General features: G+C 40.4%; 1 protein-coding gene across 1 annotated transcript in view; it reads left to right on the top strand.

The window, feature by feature from the left end:
• Positions 1–15,053, top strand: part of LOC127557530 (forkhead-associated domain-containing protein 1-like) — an 86,547-nt gene extending 71,494 nt beyond the window's left edge. Inside the window, exons 8-11 of the mRNA XM_051990843.1 lie at positions 6,235–6,365; positions 10,575–10,649; positions 14,718–14,822; positions 15,009–15,053. Of these exons, the coding sequence (XP_051846803.1) occupies positions 6,235–6,365; positions 10,575–10,649; positions 14,718–14,822; positions 15,009–15,053 (356 nt within the window). The remainder of the gene's footprint in view (positions 1–6,234; positions 6,366–10,574; positions 10,650–14,717; positions 14,823–15,008) is intronic.
• The last annotated feature ends 684 nt before the right edge of the window (positions 15,054–15,737 follow it).

Raw genomic sequence — 15,737 nt, 5'->3', positions numbered from 1 at the left:
AAAAAAAAGAATTCCTATACTGGTAGTAGTTAGGCTGCTAGGTGGTGCGGTGAATAGAGCTCTAGCTTGGACTTCATTCATCATGTCCAACTCTTCATGACCCCATTTGGAGATTTGGGGGGTTGGGTTTTTTTTGGGGGGGGCAAAGAAACTGCCATTTCCTTCTCCAACTGGATGAAGAACTGAGGCAGACAGGTTTAAGTGACATGACCAGGGTCACACAGCTAGAAAATATATGAGGTTCTTCCTAAAGGAAGAGGAGTCTTCCTACAGTCTTGCCAGCTAGCTATCTCCTGGAGTCATGAAGACTTGAGTTGAAATCCAGCTTCAGACACTAAACTAGCCGTGTGAACCTCTGTTTGCCTCATTTTTCTATATAAGAGTGGAGTAATATCATAGCACCTACCTTATAGGGTTATTGTGATTATCAAATGAGATGATATTTGTAAAGTGCTTAGCCAGTGCCTGGCACATAGTAGGTACTACACCAATGCAGCAGAAGTAACAGCAGCAGCAGCAGTAGTAGTAAGAGAGTTCTAGATCTGGAAGGAAAGAATCTAAGTTCAAATCTTGGCTCTCTACCCTATGTAACTTCCAAAAAAGTATCTGACTTTCCCAAGCCTCAGTTTCCTCATCTATAAAATTCAGAGATTAGATCAAATGATCTCTTAAACTCTTTCTGGTGCAACATCTATATTCCTATGAAATATCACCCACATCCTTAAACTGAAATGGATTCAAAAAGGAAAACATAAATAAAAGTATATGGGAAAAATACTACTGATTAGAAGTCACCTTGAGTGGTTTATTATACAAACATACTTTGGGAAGAAAGTGAAATTTATTTGCAAATCAATGAGATTTCCCTTCAAAGTCTTAAATTAAGGGGATTTTGTTTGTTGGTTAGTTTACATTCCCACTCACCCCCTCACTTCCTGAGCATTAGGGGAACATGGTGGGAAAAATACAGGATTTGGACCGGGAAGACTTGGACTTCAATCACAGCTTTTTCATTTACCTTGATCCTCACCTGTGATTTAGGATAGGGAACTCCCGGTGAGAAAACTTCCTTTACCAATGTGAAGCAGCACTTACTCTGAGGCTGATCATCTTAGAGTGTTTCCTGGGACAATGAGAAGTTAAATGACTTGCAAGAGTAGTTAGCCAGCAAGTAGTAAAAGCAGGACTTACATCCAAATCATCCTAACACTGAAGTCAGTTTTTTCTCCACTATACTTCAGTGCCTCCTCACTGAGTAAGAATTAAAGAATTGGGAAAAAGCATTTCCTTTTTCTGGGCCTCAGTTTCCTTCTCTGTAAGAATAAGAGAACTAGTAAAAAAAAAATGTCTGGTTAAAAAAAAGAGAGCTCTAAGATCCTACAAGACCCTAAATCTAGTGATTTAGTGATCGTTTAGTGATTTAGGATTATTAGAATTTACAATATCTCTATGCCTGTCTTCCTCCTTCTGTCTGCCCATCACCCATCTTTCTCCCACCACAGCACCTAGCCGCCCCTAAAATTTTTAAAAGTTCACAGCTTGGGACAGCTAGGTGGTGCAGTAGATAGAGCAGCAGCCCTGAAGTCAGGAGGACCTGACTTCAAATCTGGCCTCAGACATTTAACACTTCCAAGGCAGGTCACTTAACCCCAAGTGCCTCAGGAAAAAAAAAAAGTTCACAGATGGTAGAACATTAACCTTGAAGTAAGGAAGATCTGAATTCAAATGTGGTCTCAGACATGTGACATTTCCTCTGGGCAAGTCACTTAATCCCAATTGCCTTCCCCCAACCCCCGAAAAGTTCACAGATGTTTAGACTGCCAGTTGCCCAGCAAATGCTAAGCTATATTAGCAGTTTCTTGACTAGGAGTCCTGGCTTTGAAGGCCCACCACTCACAAAGTACTTGAGATCACTGTATTCTGTCTCCGAGGAAGTGCCCTTGATTACCCAGAGAACAAAATGAGCAGGACAGAAATTCCTTGTATTACTAACCTAGTACTCCCAGGCACTGTGTCTGAACATCTGGCCAGATGTTTAGACTGAGGGGAGTAGGGGTTCATATCTCCAGAATGGGACCTGTTATAATCAACTTGGACTTGGAGGAATCGTTCTGGGCGGGGTCTCCTGAGATTATCCCCAGGGAGCCCAAATCAGGTTCTAACTAGCTTCTAAATGGCCTTCACCCTGGTGTGGGAGAGCCACAAAACCCTCTCTGCCACACACAGCCACCTGCTGCCAGCCCAGCCAATGCTCTCTGCCATAGAACCCTGGCTCTGCAGGAGAAGCTCTGCCCTAGAAGGCCATGCCAGCTCCTCTCAAGAAAGGGACAGAATGGTCATAGATAATTTCATGGTCTCCTTCTGCATTCTCCATCTAGAAGGAGACAAGGCAGCAACCAAGGGCAAATGAATGCTTCAGGGCTTCTGCTATAGCAAGGCTATAATTCCCTTTTACATCATCTTAACTTTATCATGAACCGAGAATCTGAGCCCTTGGAAAGATAATAATATCAACAACAATAATAATAACTAACATTTATATAATGCTTACCATGTGCCAGGCACAACAATACTGAGAAGTAGGTTCTATTATTATCATTCCCATTTTACAGAGGAGGAAACTGAGGCAAACAGTGGATGAGTGACTTGCCTAGGGCAGCTAATAAGTTTACAAGGGTGAATTTGAAAACAGGTCTTCAGACTCAAGGGCTAGTATTGTATCCATTCCACTTTATCACCTTTGGGACCAGTCTCTCCACCAAAGTAGAATACAGCTTGTCTATAACTTGGTAAAGAAGTCTTAAGATCATGCATTTAGCCCTAGAAGGAACCCCAAATGGAGAAACTGAGGCTCAGCAAGCGAAAATGACTTGTTGAGGTCAGTGAGTGGCCAAACTGGGATTCACACCTACTTCTTCTAACTCTGCTATCTCCAGGTGAGACTGTTTGCGCTCTCCCTTCTGGCCAAATGAATGTCTGTTTTATTATTAGACATCTTCCTTGGGAAAGTTTACCATCTGTTCTGGTAATCTGATGTGGAATCGGTTGATCTCCATCTCTCAGGCTGTGATTGTGGGGGCAACCTCATGCTTGATTGTCAGGAGACACTGATTTTCCAGTATTTGGAGCTTCGGAAATCCAGTAAGCCTGAATAATGCTCTGAGCGCATAAACATTTAAAATTCATGCTCTGGAGGAGCAAATGTGCTAAAAGCAAGGGCTGTCTTAGGGATCTGTGGGAAGTGAGAGTAAGTAGGGTCTGAAGGAAGAGGTCCAATGGACAGAAGGGGTGTGAGATCTGCAGAGCAGGACAACAAGCTGAAGGGGAAGCCGGATAGGGACAGTGTCCCATGATTTGCCATGTCTGGTGAGCTGGGAGGATATGGGGACTCTCAAGGATAGACATTCTGGACAGTCCTATTCATTGGGTCTTTCCACAAGGCTTCTGCTAGGAAGGACGGCTCATCCAATTTACTCAAACTCAGTCAGGGCCAGAGCAGAGAAGGCTCAAACTAAGCTATCCGAGGGTGAGATTCAGATCTTATTTTTATTCTGTTTTTATTGTTCGGATGTGTCCAACTCTTCATGACCTTATATGGGGTTTTCTTGGCAAAGCTATTGGAGGGGTTTGCCATTTCTTTCTTCAATGGATTAAGACAGTGGTTAAGTGACTTGCCCAGAGTCATATAGCTAGTGGCCAAATTTGAATTCAGGTCTTCCTGACTCCAAATCAGAGCTCTATCCACTGAGCCATCTACCTGCCTCCACTTACTGGGTAATCTTCCCTCAAACTCCTCTTCTGCCTCTCCAATCATTCATTTATCCATTCATTAAACAAACATTAAAACAAAGCATGTACTTTGATGATGGAAGCAAACATTAGTCATTACTAAGATGATTGGAGTTGTGCTATATACTAGAGGTGGGAAAAAAAAAGAAAGCACAGGAAAGGGGAATAATTGACACAAAGGCACAGAGAATGGAAATTCAATGAGTACAATTCAAATTTTCCAGTAATGGAGTAGGTTGCCTTAGGAGATGTTGGGTTCCTTCATCTAAGAGATCTCCAAAGGAAGGCTCAAAGACCTCTTGCAAGATGTGCCACCGAGGATCACTTTTATATGTGAGTTGGACTAATGGCAACCATGATGTCTTCAATCTCTCAAATTTTGTGACTCTCATACTGAAAGCCAAAATAAATAGTCTGGATTTTAGAATTGTGAAAGAAACTAAAATAGGGAGAAGCCAAATTGTGAAGGATTTTAAGTGTCAAAATAAGAGTTTGGATTTTTTTCTTACTGGCAAGAGGAGCCATTGGAGATTCTTGAGGAAAGGAGATTAGTAACTGGTCAGTTACTAATCCTGTTGAAGAGAACACAGAACTAGACCCATAAGGGCACTTAATAAATATTAGAGGTATCAATCTTAAAGCATCATTCATACAAGTATGTGTTGATGTAAGTTATCACATTCTTATTATTTATTGAAATGATTTGGGTCTCGGTTCAATTTAACAAATATTTAATAAATTACTCACTATACACAGTGCATTGTCCAAGGTCCTGGTGGGGAGACTCAAAGCTTTGTTTGAACAAAGGCCTTGCTCTCAAAGAGCTTAGATTCTCAAAAAGGGATGACACAAGAGATAATTCTAATACCCAATATTACATTATCAGTGCATTAGAAAATGAGGAAAAGGTCTGAAATACTTCAGTAGCCTCCCAACTGATCTTCTTGCCCCAAATTTCTCTCCACTCAGCTGCCAAAGTGATCTTCCTGAAGTTTACATCTGACCAGATTTCTCTCCTACTCCATAAATTCTCCTGGTCCCCAACTGCCTTCAAGATCAAAAACATGCTCTCTTAAAATCCTTCACATCCTTCTCAGTCTTCATAGACATTATTTCCCTTCCTAAACCCAACAGGACAATTCAACTGACAATACCATTCCTCAAACACTACATCTTTGCACTAGTAGACTATCTTCCATTCTCCACCATCTCTTAGAATCCCTTACTTCAAGACTCAGCCTGTGATTCTACTTCTCCATATATAGCCTTTCTTGAAACTAGGAGTCTCACTCCCAGAACTACCTCCTACTTGTTCTGCATATACTTATTTGCATACATATTATCTCTTCTAATGGACCATAAGCCCTTGCTTCTGAAAGCAAGGGCTATTCTGTTTTGATCTTTATATATCCGACACCTAGCAAAGTACCTGGACAGAGACATTTAATAAATGCTTACTGATTGACTGGGGGTGGGAAGGAGATTTGCAGTTACTGACTCAGGCAGGTAGGGTCAGGGAAGTCCCAGGGAAGGGACATTTGAGCCGGGATTTCACAGAACTATAGAAATTCATTATTGGGTAGGACCATAGCAGATGACTGGTAGAATTCATATCCAAACAAGGATCCTCACTGCCATAATACCTGAGAAGGACTCATTCAGCCTGTAATTTGAAGATCCAATGGGAATCCCATTACTTCCTGAGACAGCCTATTCCACTAATTGTTAGGGGGGAAAAAATCTTCCAACATTTAACTTAAATATGCTTTTCCATATTTTTTACCTGTTACCTTTTATAAGAGGATCCTGGCTTTTCACTCAGAGTTCATTAAGTCTAACCTATTTTACAGATAAGAAAACTGAGTCACAAAAAAAGTTAAGTGATTTGACTGGGCTCATAGGGCTAATAAGTGTTGAAGGCAGGATTTGAACCCAGATTCCAAAAAGGATATATGGGAATTCAACGGGCAAATGGGGAGAGGAGGAATTCCAGGCACAATGTGAGCTGAAGCATGAGGTTATCCCAGAGGACTAGAGGTAGTCAGGAGACTCTAGGTCTTTTTAGAAGTCTTCTAGTTCAATCCCACTTTATAGATGAGGAAAATGAAGCATAGAGAGGTGAAGTGACCCAGCCAAGATCACCCAGAGATTATTTGGCAGAGTCAGAATGTTAACTTCCTAAGCTATAAAATAAATAGGAATCCCTTGAGTGTCATTGACTGGAAGAGTAACATGATCCAATCTCTGCCCAAGGAAGATGAGTATGATAAAGGGATGAAGCTTGGAGAAAGACAAACCTATTATAAAAGTCTAGCAGGTGGTCATGAAGGGCAATCCTAAAAGGAGGGTATTAGATACTAGGACTGGAAAAGAGGGGATCGAGGAGACATCGGAAGGGCAAAATCTCAGCAGCAACACTTTGACTCCAGCCACTCTCTTTCACAGAGCTGGTAGCCAATTTGCAAAACGACATCGGATTAAAGGACAGCATGGTCCACAAACTAAGGCAGGAGGTGGACAAACTGAAGAGTGAAAACCAAGAAAAGGAGTATCAGCTTTCGGCCATCAATTCCAGGGTGAATGAATAGATGGGTGGATGGATGGATGGATGGATGAAGTGCTGTTATCACTTCATTAACTGGGTTGTGGGAAAAAATGTAGCCTGAGTCTGCCAGAGGTAGAACCATCTTGATCCCTCTTTCTTAAGTGCGAAGGTTTAATTGGCAGGTTGGGTAATGTTACCACTGGTCAGATGATGCAAGCTCCAACTTACCCTGATGAATAATTCCCTGATAAGAGAGAGACTCCTAACTGAACTCTTCTGTCCCAACATGTTCTTCATGCCCCAGAATTGGTCCTCCCAAAGCAGATAGCCATTCCCTTTCTGGTTTGGGCGGGGGGCAGAATTTTTTCTTTAATTTGTTTTGTTTTGGGTTTTTGAGTGGCAAAGCCACTCTCATAAACAAGACATATAGAAATGTCAGATCTGAGGAGGATCTTAAATAGGGAGTATTAGGGCTGGAAGGAACCTTAGAACACAGACTGCCAGAGCTGGGAGGAGGCTCATCAGGACTTCAATGAACTTGGACATAGAATGCCAGGAACAAACGGGCTTCAGAACACAAAATGTCAGAGCTGGGAGGGTCAATAGAACATGTCAGGGTTGGAGGGACCTTAGAACACAGAGCACCAGAAATGGAAGATGCTTTAGGACACAGAATGTCAGGAGTGAGAGGAGTCTTAGAACATGCAATGTCAGGGAGAGGAGGAACCCTAGAACAACATCTAGTCCAAACCACTCCTTTTACAAAGAAGGAAACCAAGACCAGAGAAAGGGAAGGGGATAGCTTTTATAATCTATAAGTGGAAGAAACACAATCTGAACCTTGATTTTTCTGACTCTAAATCCTATGTTCTTCCATTGGACCCCATTGCCTCTTTGGCAATGTTCAGATTGCAGGATTTGATAGGTGGCTTGTTATTTTTCCCATTACTGCGTTTTCCCTACCTTTCCTTGTACTTCATCCTCTCCTGAAGTCCTACTCTCATGATCCTTTGAGGTGAGAACTTGTTTCTGAACCCTCCAAACCTATACAATTTCTACCAAGCTGGAACACCTTTGAGTATAGATCCAGTAATGGAGTATATGTTTGTCCTTCAAAGACTAGACCAGCACAGAACAGAGGCTCATCATTAGATGACTTTTTTTGTCACTAGGATCTCAATTCAAATCCTGGCTTTCCCACTTACCAGCTGTTTGACCCGGGGGAATCACTTAACTAGTGTTTGCCTCAGTTCCCCCACCTATAAAATGGGGGTGAATAGCACCTATCTTCCAAGTTTGTTGTGAAGATCAAATAAGAATATCTGTTAAATACTTACCACAGTGGCAGCACATAATAGGTGCTTAACAAATATTTGTTTCCTCCTCAATCACCTAATCTCTTTGGTCTTGGTTTCCTCATCTGTAAAATGAGAGTCATTGGACTAGGTACCTTCCAGCTCTGTTTGTGATACTGTGATTCAGAGGTGGGATATAACTATGAGCCACTACTACTTATACAGATGTTCAAGGGAGACATGGAGAAGCTAGGAGCTGCATAGACCACCCATGAGATCAGCAGCTTTTAAAATGTTGAAGGGTGAAAGTATCAATCCTCCCATCTCTCCGATCCCCCTGAATTGGGCAGGATGCTTCATTTCCTTTGATCTAGAATTGCCCTTTCCTGGATAAATAAGCTCTGAATGGAGCATGAGTCATGCTTTTTTTTTAATCCAGCACCATGGAGAGGGAAATTTATTGTTCAGTCCTTTCAGACATATCTAAGTCTTTGTGACCCCATTTCGGCTTTTCTTGGCAGAGATAATGGACTGGTTTAATCATTTCCTTCTTCAGCTCATTTTGTAGATAAGGAAACTGAGGCAAGCAGGGTTAAGTGACTTCCATAGGGTCATACAACTAGTAAATGTCTCAAGCCAGATTCGAATTTAGGAAGAGCCTTCCTGACTCCAGGCCCAGCACTATGGCTCTACCCAACTGCCTTGGAGAGAGGAATACTCAATCAATACGGCCCTCTCCCTGCCATTTTTCCTGAAGTCTATCCTAATAAGCCCATCTGCTGCCCTTGTGTCCCGAACAACCTTCCACTCCAACATAAACATGCAGAGAAAATTTCCCTTTGTCTGAGACAGGCCTGAGGGAAGTCATTGAGTCATAAGATTTATACTCGGAGGAGGCCCTCAGAGACTCACAAAATCACAGAATATGAGAATGGGAAGGAAGCTTAGCTGCCATTGAATCCAACCCCTCAGCAAAAACAGTTCCCCCAACATCCCTGATGGGTGGGCATCCAATCTTTGATCGAAGGTGTCCAAAGGGACTTACTGAAGCTCATGTGGCTAGTAAATTGGAGAGCCCATCACCTGGCCAAGCAGCCCATTGCATTCTGGAACAGTCTCGATTGTTAGAAATCTTTTCCAAACCTAAATTACCCTTTTTGTAACTTTCTTCCATGGCACTTAGGTCTGCCCTCCAGGGGAAAGCAGGAAAAGCTGAGTCCTTCTTCCACATGACTACCTGGCAAATACTCTCTTTCCTCATGGGATCCTAAATCTCGACTGAGAGAGGGGACCTCAGAGGCCATTCAGTCCCAATTCTTTCATTTTATAGAGAAGGAAACAAAGGCCCAGAGAAAGAAAATTCTCCTAAGATCATGTAGGTAGTAAGAAGACCTGGAATTTGAACACAGTTCTTCAGAGTCCAAATCTAGTATTCTCCTTCCCTAGATAATAGTGCCTGAGGCTGCCCTCAGATCCAGCATTTCTATAGTGCTCTAAGGTATCCAGAGCATTGTATTTATGGTAACTCATTCGACCCTCACTACAACATTGAGAGGTTAATACTATTATCATTCCCATTGTACAGATGAAGAAATTGAGCCCAAGAGAAGTCAAATGGCTGACTGTAGCTTACTCAGCTAGTGAGTGTCTAAAGCCAAAGATTAGACACTCAGGTCCAGACTGAGCATTCTATCCCCTGTGCCTCCTGGCTGCCTTAGGAATACCCCTCCTGGATTTAGAGACAAAGGAACTGTGTCAAATCCTAACTTGACTACACATGAATCACATGACCTTGTGGAAGTCATTTCACCTCAAAGTAATCCCCAGTTTCCTTATCTGTGAAATAAACAGGCTGGACTAATTGATGTGGCGCAGTAGAACTAGCTGTAGAATTTAAGAACCTGAGTCCATGGAATCATGTAAATTTAAAGCCAAAAGTCTAGTTCAACCCTCCACTCCTTTTCCAGATTAGTAAACTGGGGCCCAGAAAGATTAAGTGATGTGAGATCAAGAGTGTGCTGGTAAATATTTAACAACCAATTCTCAGTGAGTTTGGAGGTAGTATATTTGGATACATTTTTAAGCTTAATCTTCGTTATTAACATTTTTATCACAACTCTTTCTTAAGTTTAGATAATTTTTTAAAAACAGCACCATTAAGTCAAGCTCTGATTTGTAGCATGAGCTAATTTCCAAGGTATCACTTGTCCCTTATAAGCCAGGTCCAGCACACGCTAGCTTTGGATCATACAGTCACAGCTTTAAGGCAAGAAGAAACTTCCCAGGTCATCTCCAAATGTCCTCATTTACTGAGGCACAGAAAGATAAACTAATTTGCTCAAAGTCGCACAAGGGCTAAGTAGCAGGCCTGGGATTTGAATGCAGCTCCTCAGACCTGCCCTGATACTTTCTTTCTGTATGGCCATAGCCAAGTCCCTCCAAATCCAGGATTCCTTCTACTTTGACACAAGGAGAGGGAAGCCCAAAGCCCTGTTTGCTCTTTATGATGAAAGGGGAGCCTGAGGCAGATTTTTTTTGTATATCTCAACTTTTTGGACTTGGGTGAAAGAAGCTGGATGATGATGCTTGGCCAATTGGGCTTGAGGTGACAGCAAAAATGCAGGATTGGGGCAGGTAGTTGGTGCTGTGGACAGAGCACCAGCCCTGAAGTCAAGAGGATCTGAGTTCAAATGTGACCTCAGACACTTAACACTTCCTGGCTGTGTGACCCTGGGCAAGTCACTGAACCCCAATTGCCTCAGCAAAAAAAAAAAAAAAAAAAAAATTTGCAGGACTTCCTTAGCTAAGCATAAGGGATCTTGAGTCCAGGAGTCACCATTTATTTGCTTAAGGAATCCTTTTTAGGAGCGAAAGAGAGAGGGAAAGAGAAGTCAAAATCAAGAAGTAGCCCTGATACTTTCTTCCTTGTTTTCTCTCTGCCACAGTATACACAACTGAAAGAGGACTTGAAGGAAGATGAGCTGGAAGCCAAAGACAAAGAACTAAAAGCATGCAAAAGTGTGAGTTGAGTCTCCTGGCTTGCTGAATAGTGATGGTTATGTCAATCAATCAGTCAATAGCATTTACTAAATTTCTACTATGTGCCAAGCACCACGCTAGTCATGGTAAACATGTATTAAATGATTACTATGTCATTGTAGTGGTCAATCAATAAATATTAATGCGCCTACTATGTGCGCTCATCATACTAATCATTTAACAAATATTAAGCACTACTACATGCAGGCATTGTATCCATATACATTTATTAAATGCCAATTTTGTGCCTCTGCACCAGTCTATCAGTAAACATTTATTAAGCACCTACTATGTGTTGGGCAGTGTGACAAGCATTGGAAAATACCAAAAAAATCAAAAGATGGCCCTGTTCTCGAGTTCTTAATTTAATAGAGAAGACAAGCAAACAATTGTGTGCAAACAAATGTAAAGGGTTAATGTAGAAAGGATCATCAGAAGGAAAGTACCAGAGTTGAAAGGAATGAGGAAAGTGAGGATGATCTTAGTGGCTGCTTCACAGCTGGAGAATATCTAGAGAAAAGTAAGTTGTATGACAAATGACCTTAAGATCCTGTCCCCTGAGAACAGGATTGTTAGGGAAGACAGATTTATATGAATGTTAAACTCTTGATGCTAGATGAATGTCAGCTATAATTATCATTATGCAAATCTGAAGTAGGAAATCATGGTTAGTTTAGTATTTTGATTCACTTCCTTAGTCCTTCTTCTGTTCAATTTAATTTAACAAATAATTATCATTTACTAGTATTAATATCACCTACTATACACAGGATCCTAGGACCAGCAATATGTATACAAAAATGAAAAATAAGAGAGCCCCTGTCCTTGTGAAATTTCACTATAATTTTACAAGCTTTAATCAAGTTCCTATTACGGGCTTCTGGGTTCTGGGATAGGAGCTAGGAGTAGATAATGAGAAAAAAAATTGAATATCTCCTCTAAATAGGGTCTGACCCAAGGAGGCTCTGAAGAAGTTATCATCTCTTTATTCATGGAAGACAGTCCCCAAGATCTTATCAGTGTAGAATGTCAGATTCAGTGAATTGTTGGGTTTTTTTTAAATTGATAATTATTTTTCAATATAACTGGTTGGTTTCTATGTTTTAAAACCTTGATTCTGAGAAGGAACAAATAAATAAAAGCTACTGCCTTTAGGAATCCAGGATACAATAAAAATGTTAAGACCCTCTGAATCCGCTTTTTTGTGAGCTTCTACATCATCTTGTTATTTCCAGATCCCTTTTAGACAATCTACCACAAAGCAATGTCTCTCCCATCTTTATTTGTCAAGTCAATTTTGGGGAACCAAATATATGACTTTACAATTATCCTTATGGTATTTCATCCTATTAGATTCAGCTCAAGTTTATAGTTTAGTGAGATCATTTCAGGTCCTGACTCTTGTCATCCAATGCATTGCTTCTTCCTCTCAGTTTTATGTCATTCATATGTTCAATAAAAATATTCTCCATGTCTTTATCCAAGTCATTAAAAGATACTAATTGATTATAGAGCAAGTCACTTGATCATTATGGGTCTCAGTTTCCTCATCTGCAACAAGAAAGCTTTGAATATGATGGTTAAGATTACCTCTAACTCTATGATAAATGGTGCTAGGTTAGACTTAACACCTTTGAAACTTGCCTCCACAGAACACTTTCCAACATTAAATCATTAATGAATATTTTTTGAGGCCAGATATTCATCCAAATTCTGAAATATGACTAACTATTCAGCCACAAAGCCTGTGCTCTGCATCTTGGGTAGGGGCAAATGAAGAAGTTTCATTTATTAAGCACCTATTATAGACCAGGCACTGTGCTAAGCAATTCTATCTTACAAATTCTATCTCATTTGATCCTCACAATAATCCAAGGAAGTAGATGGTATTATAATTGCACTTTTACAGCTGAAGAAACTGAGGCAGAGAGAAATTAAATGAGTATTGCTCAGCATCATACAGCTAGGTAAGTGTAAGAAGTGGGACTTGAACTCAAGTCCCTTACTTCCTTCAGGCACAGCATTTTATCCACCTTGCCACTTTGCTATTTAGAATTAGGCTATCCTTCAGCACCAGGATAGCAACAGACTGTAAAAATCTGCCTCAGATGATCCTCATATGTCTTGGTCTCAAGTCTGGCCATTCACTTCTACACACTCTTCAATTTAGCAATGAGCTTTTGACACTGTTTTCTCAGCATGTTTTCTCACTAGAGTAGAAAACAATAAAAACCATAATCCCTTGTGTTTTGGAAACCATGCTTTTGTAATTTCAACTCAACACTCTGTTAGGTTTCCCTCATCATGCCTATTGAGATTATGGTCCACTAAACCCTCTAGATTTTTCTTGTGCAAACCTATATCTAGCCATCTTGCAATAAGAAGTTAGCATTTTGAAAGCAAGTGTGAGACTTTTTATTCATCTCTATTAAATTCCATATTATTTGATTGAGTTTATAATTCCATTTTCTAAAAAGTTTTTGGATCTCCATCCTGTCACGTAAAGTAACTATTATTCCCAGCTTCTTGCCATTGCCATAATCAATTTTCTCATCCAAGTCATAGATCAAAATGTTGATGACAACAGGTCCTAAGATGTTGGGATGTGGGGTGAACTCTCCTGCTTGCACCCTAGAAATCTGTTTCAGATGCTGTTGCATCCAACTGAAAGCACGACTCCTAAAGTTGCATAGCTTATTTTTTCCATCATCAGGACATAGGCCAACAGGAAGAAGTTGGGGAAATCTATGCATGATCAGGGAAAAACAAACAAACAAAAAACTGTCTTCTCTTTCTTGAAAAATTAAAAGACAATGGATATCATGGAAAGAGCCCTAAATTTGGCATTTAAGAGAATCTGGACTCAAATCCTCTCTCACTCTCTTATTACTTCACTTCATTTTCCCTAAATGTAAAATGAGGGGAACTAGAATAGCTCTAAATTTGGGATCCTCTTTTTCATAGCTTGTGGTAGTTCCCAGCTTCAAAGGAAGAATGGAACCTATGAATTATAAGGTCAATAGATTTTAGAATTAGAAGATGCTTCCATCTTCTATCAACCAGATTTGGAGTTAGAATGGCTTCAACCCTGGTTCTGACATTTATTGCATATGTGTAATTGAGCAACAGCTCAGTTTCTTCATCTGTAAGATGGGAATAATAGCATCTGCCTCCTAGAGTTTATGTGAGGTTCAAATGAGATAATAATTATAAATACTTAGCATAATGCTGGGCATAGTATATGCTTACTAAATGTTTTTGTTGTTCAGTCTTTTTTCATTTGTATCTGACTCTTTGTGACCCTTTTGATGTTTTCTCAGCAAAGATACTGGGGTGGTTTACTATTTCCCTCTCCAGCTCATTTGGCAGATAAGGAAACTGAGGAAAACAGGGCTAAGTGACTGATGAAATTATTTCCCATGAACAGCTCCTAAATGTCAGAATTGGAATTCAAAGCCAAGTTTTCCTGACTTCAGGTCCAAGGCCTTTTCCACTGCCTTGAGCCTCTGCAAAAATTCAAGCACTGTGAGATGACTTAGCTATTACCATCATGACTTTGATAAAACTTTTGGTCTTGAATTTAAGTAATGCAACAAGACTGGCTTTCTCCAGTTATGCCTAAGGGAATATATCACCTTATATATAAGGTAGAATGCCTTTATTTATACGGAGTCAAATTGGAAGACACTTATTTTGTATGGGGTCAAACTTGAAGATGAATTTGGGTTTGCAAGGGTCAAGTCAACAAACATTTATTAAATGCTCACTAAATGTCAGGCAGGATGCTAAGCAGTAGGGATACAAATACAAGCAGGAATAAAGACTCTGCCCACAATAAATTTATACTCTAATGGAGGAAGACAACACAGGAAGGTGAAGAAGAGGAGGAGAAATCACATTGGAAGGTGATTCCATCTTTATGGAATCAAATAGGAAGCTATTTTCTGTGTGGTCTAGGATTAAATTTGATGATTCTTTTGTGTCATACAGGGCTAACCTGGAAGATAGGGGTGCTTCCCTTCACTCCTCTCTTTTCTCATCTCTTTCAGCAAATCAAAGACCTTGAGCAGCAAATGAAAGACCTGGGGGAACAGCTCCAAAAGAGCTGCGATGAGCAAAACCTCATCTCCAAGACACTGAAAGAAAAGAACAAGGTAACTTCTTTTCCCCCTCATCCCATGGAAACCAAGCTTTCTTCCCTTCTCATTTTATGCCTTCTACCTAGAATGGAAGAGAGCTGGGGATAGAGGCTCCATCTCTGGCTCCATAATTGACTACCTCAATAACGCCAGAAAAAAAAATCCTTATCCGTTGACTAGCTTGAGTCTCCGTGCTATCAGTGGGAGCCCTGGAAAATGGCCCCTGTGGGGGTGAAAAAATTCTAGGGCAGGGGATGGTTTAGAATGTTCCAAAAGGGTCTTTTTTTGTTGGGAACAATTGCTGGCTTCAATTGTTCCCCAGCCCATGATACAACCCTCTGGGTTGATCTTAACTTAGCCTGGTTCTGATTCCCTTTTTGGATATGGACTCTCCATTGTGAAAAAACTCTCAAGTCCTACTTCCATCACCCGGATCTTTTTGAAATTAAATCCCATAGCATAGTATGATATGGGATGGTATGAGTAGAGTTTGGCATGGTATAATAGAGTATTATAAGGCAATCTGGTATGGTATAGTATAGTATAATTATAACATATAGGGAACTACATGATGAAGTGGATAGAATACTAACCCTGGAGTCAGGAAAACTTCCCTTTGTGGGTTCAAATCTGGCCTCAGAGACTTACTAATAGTGTCACTTAAGCAAGTCACTTCTCTCTGTTCGCCTTAGTTTCCTCAACTCTATAATAAGCTGAAGAAGGAATTGGCAAATCACTCTATTATCTTGGCCAAGAAAACCCCAAATAGGGTCATGCAGAATCAGACATGACTGAAAATGAACAACAACATTATATTATATTGTGTGATACTGTAAAGTATAATACAGTATAGTTATGGTATGTTATAGTATTGGTATAGTATACTTATGGCATGATATAGTACATCTGGTATAATAAAGTACAATTTAA

The sequence above is a fragment of the Antechinus flavipes genome, chromosome 3 (genome assembly GCF_016432865.1).
Source record: "Antechinus flavipes isolate AdamAnt ecotype Samford, QLD, Australia chromosome 3, AdamAnt_v2, whole genome shotgun sequence".
Lineage (NCBI taxonomy): Eukaryota > Metazoa > Chordata > Mammalia > Dasyuromorphia > Dasyuridae > Antechinus > Antechinus flavipes.
Note: the sequence above shows the minus strand (reverse complement) of the source record. Positions and strands in the feature narration are given on the sequence as shown.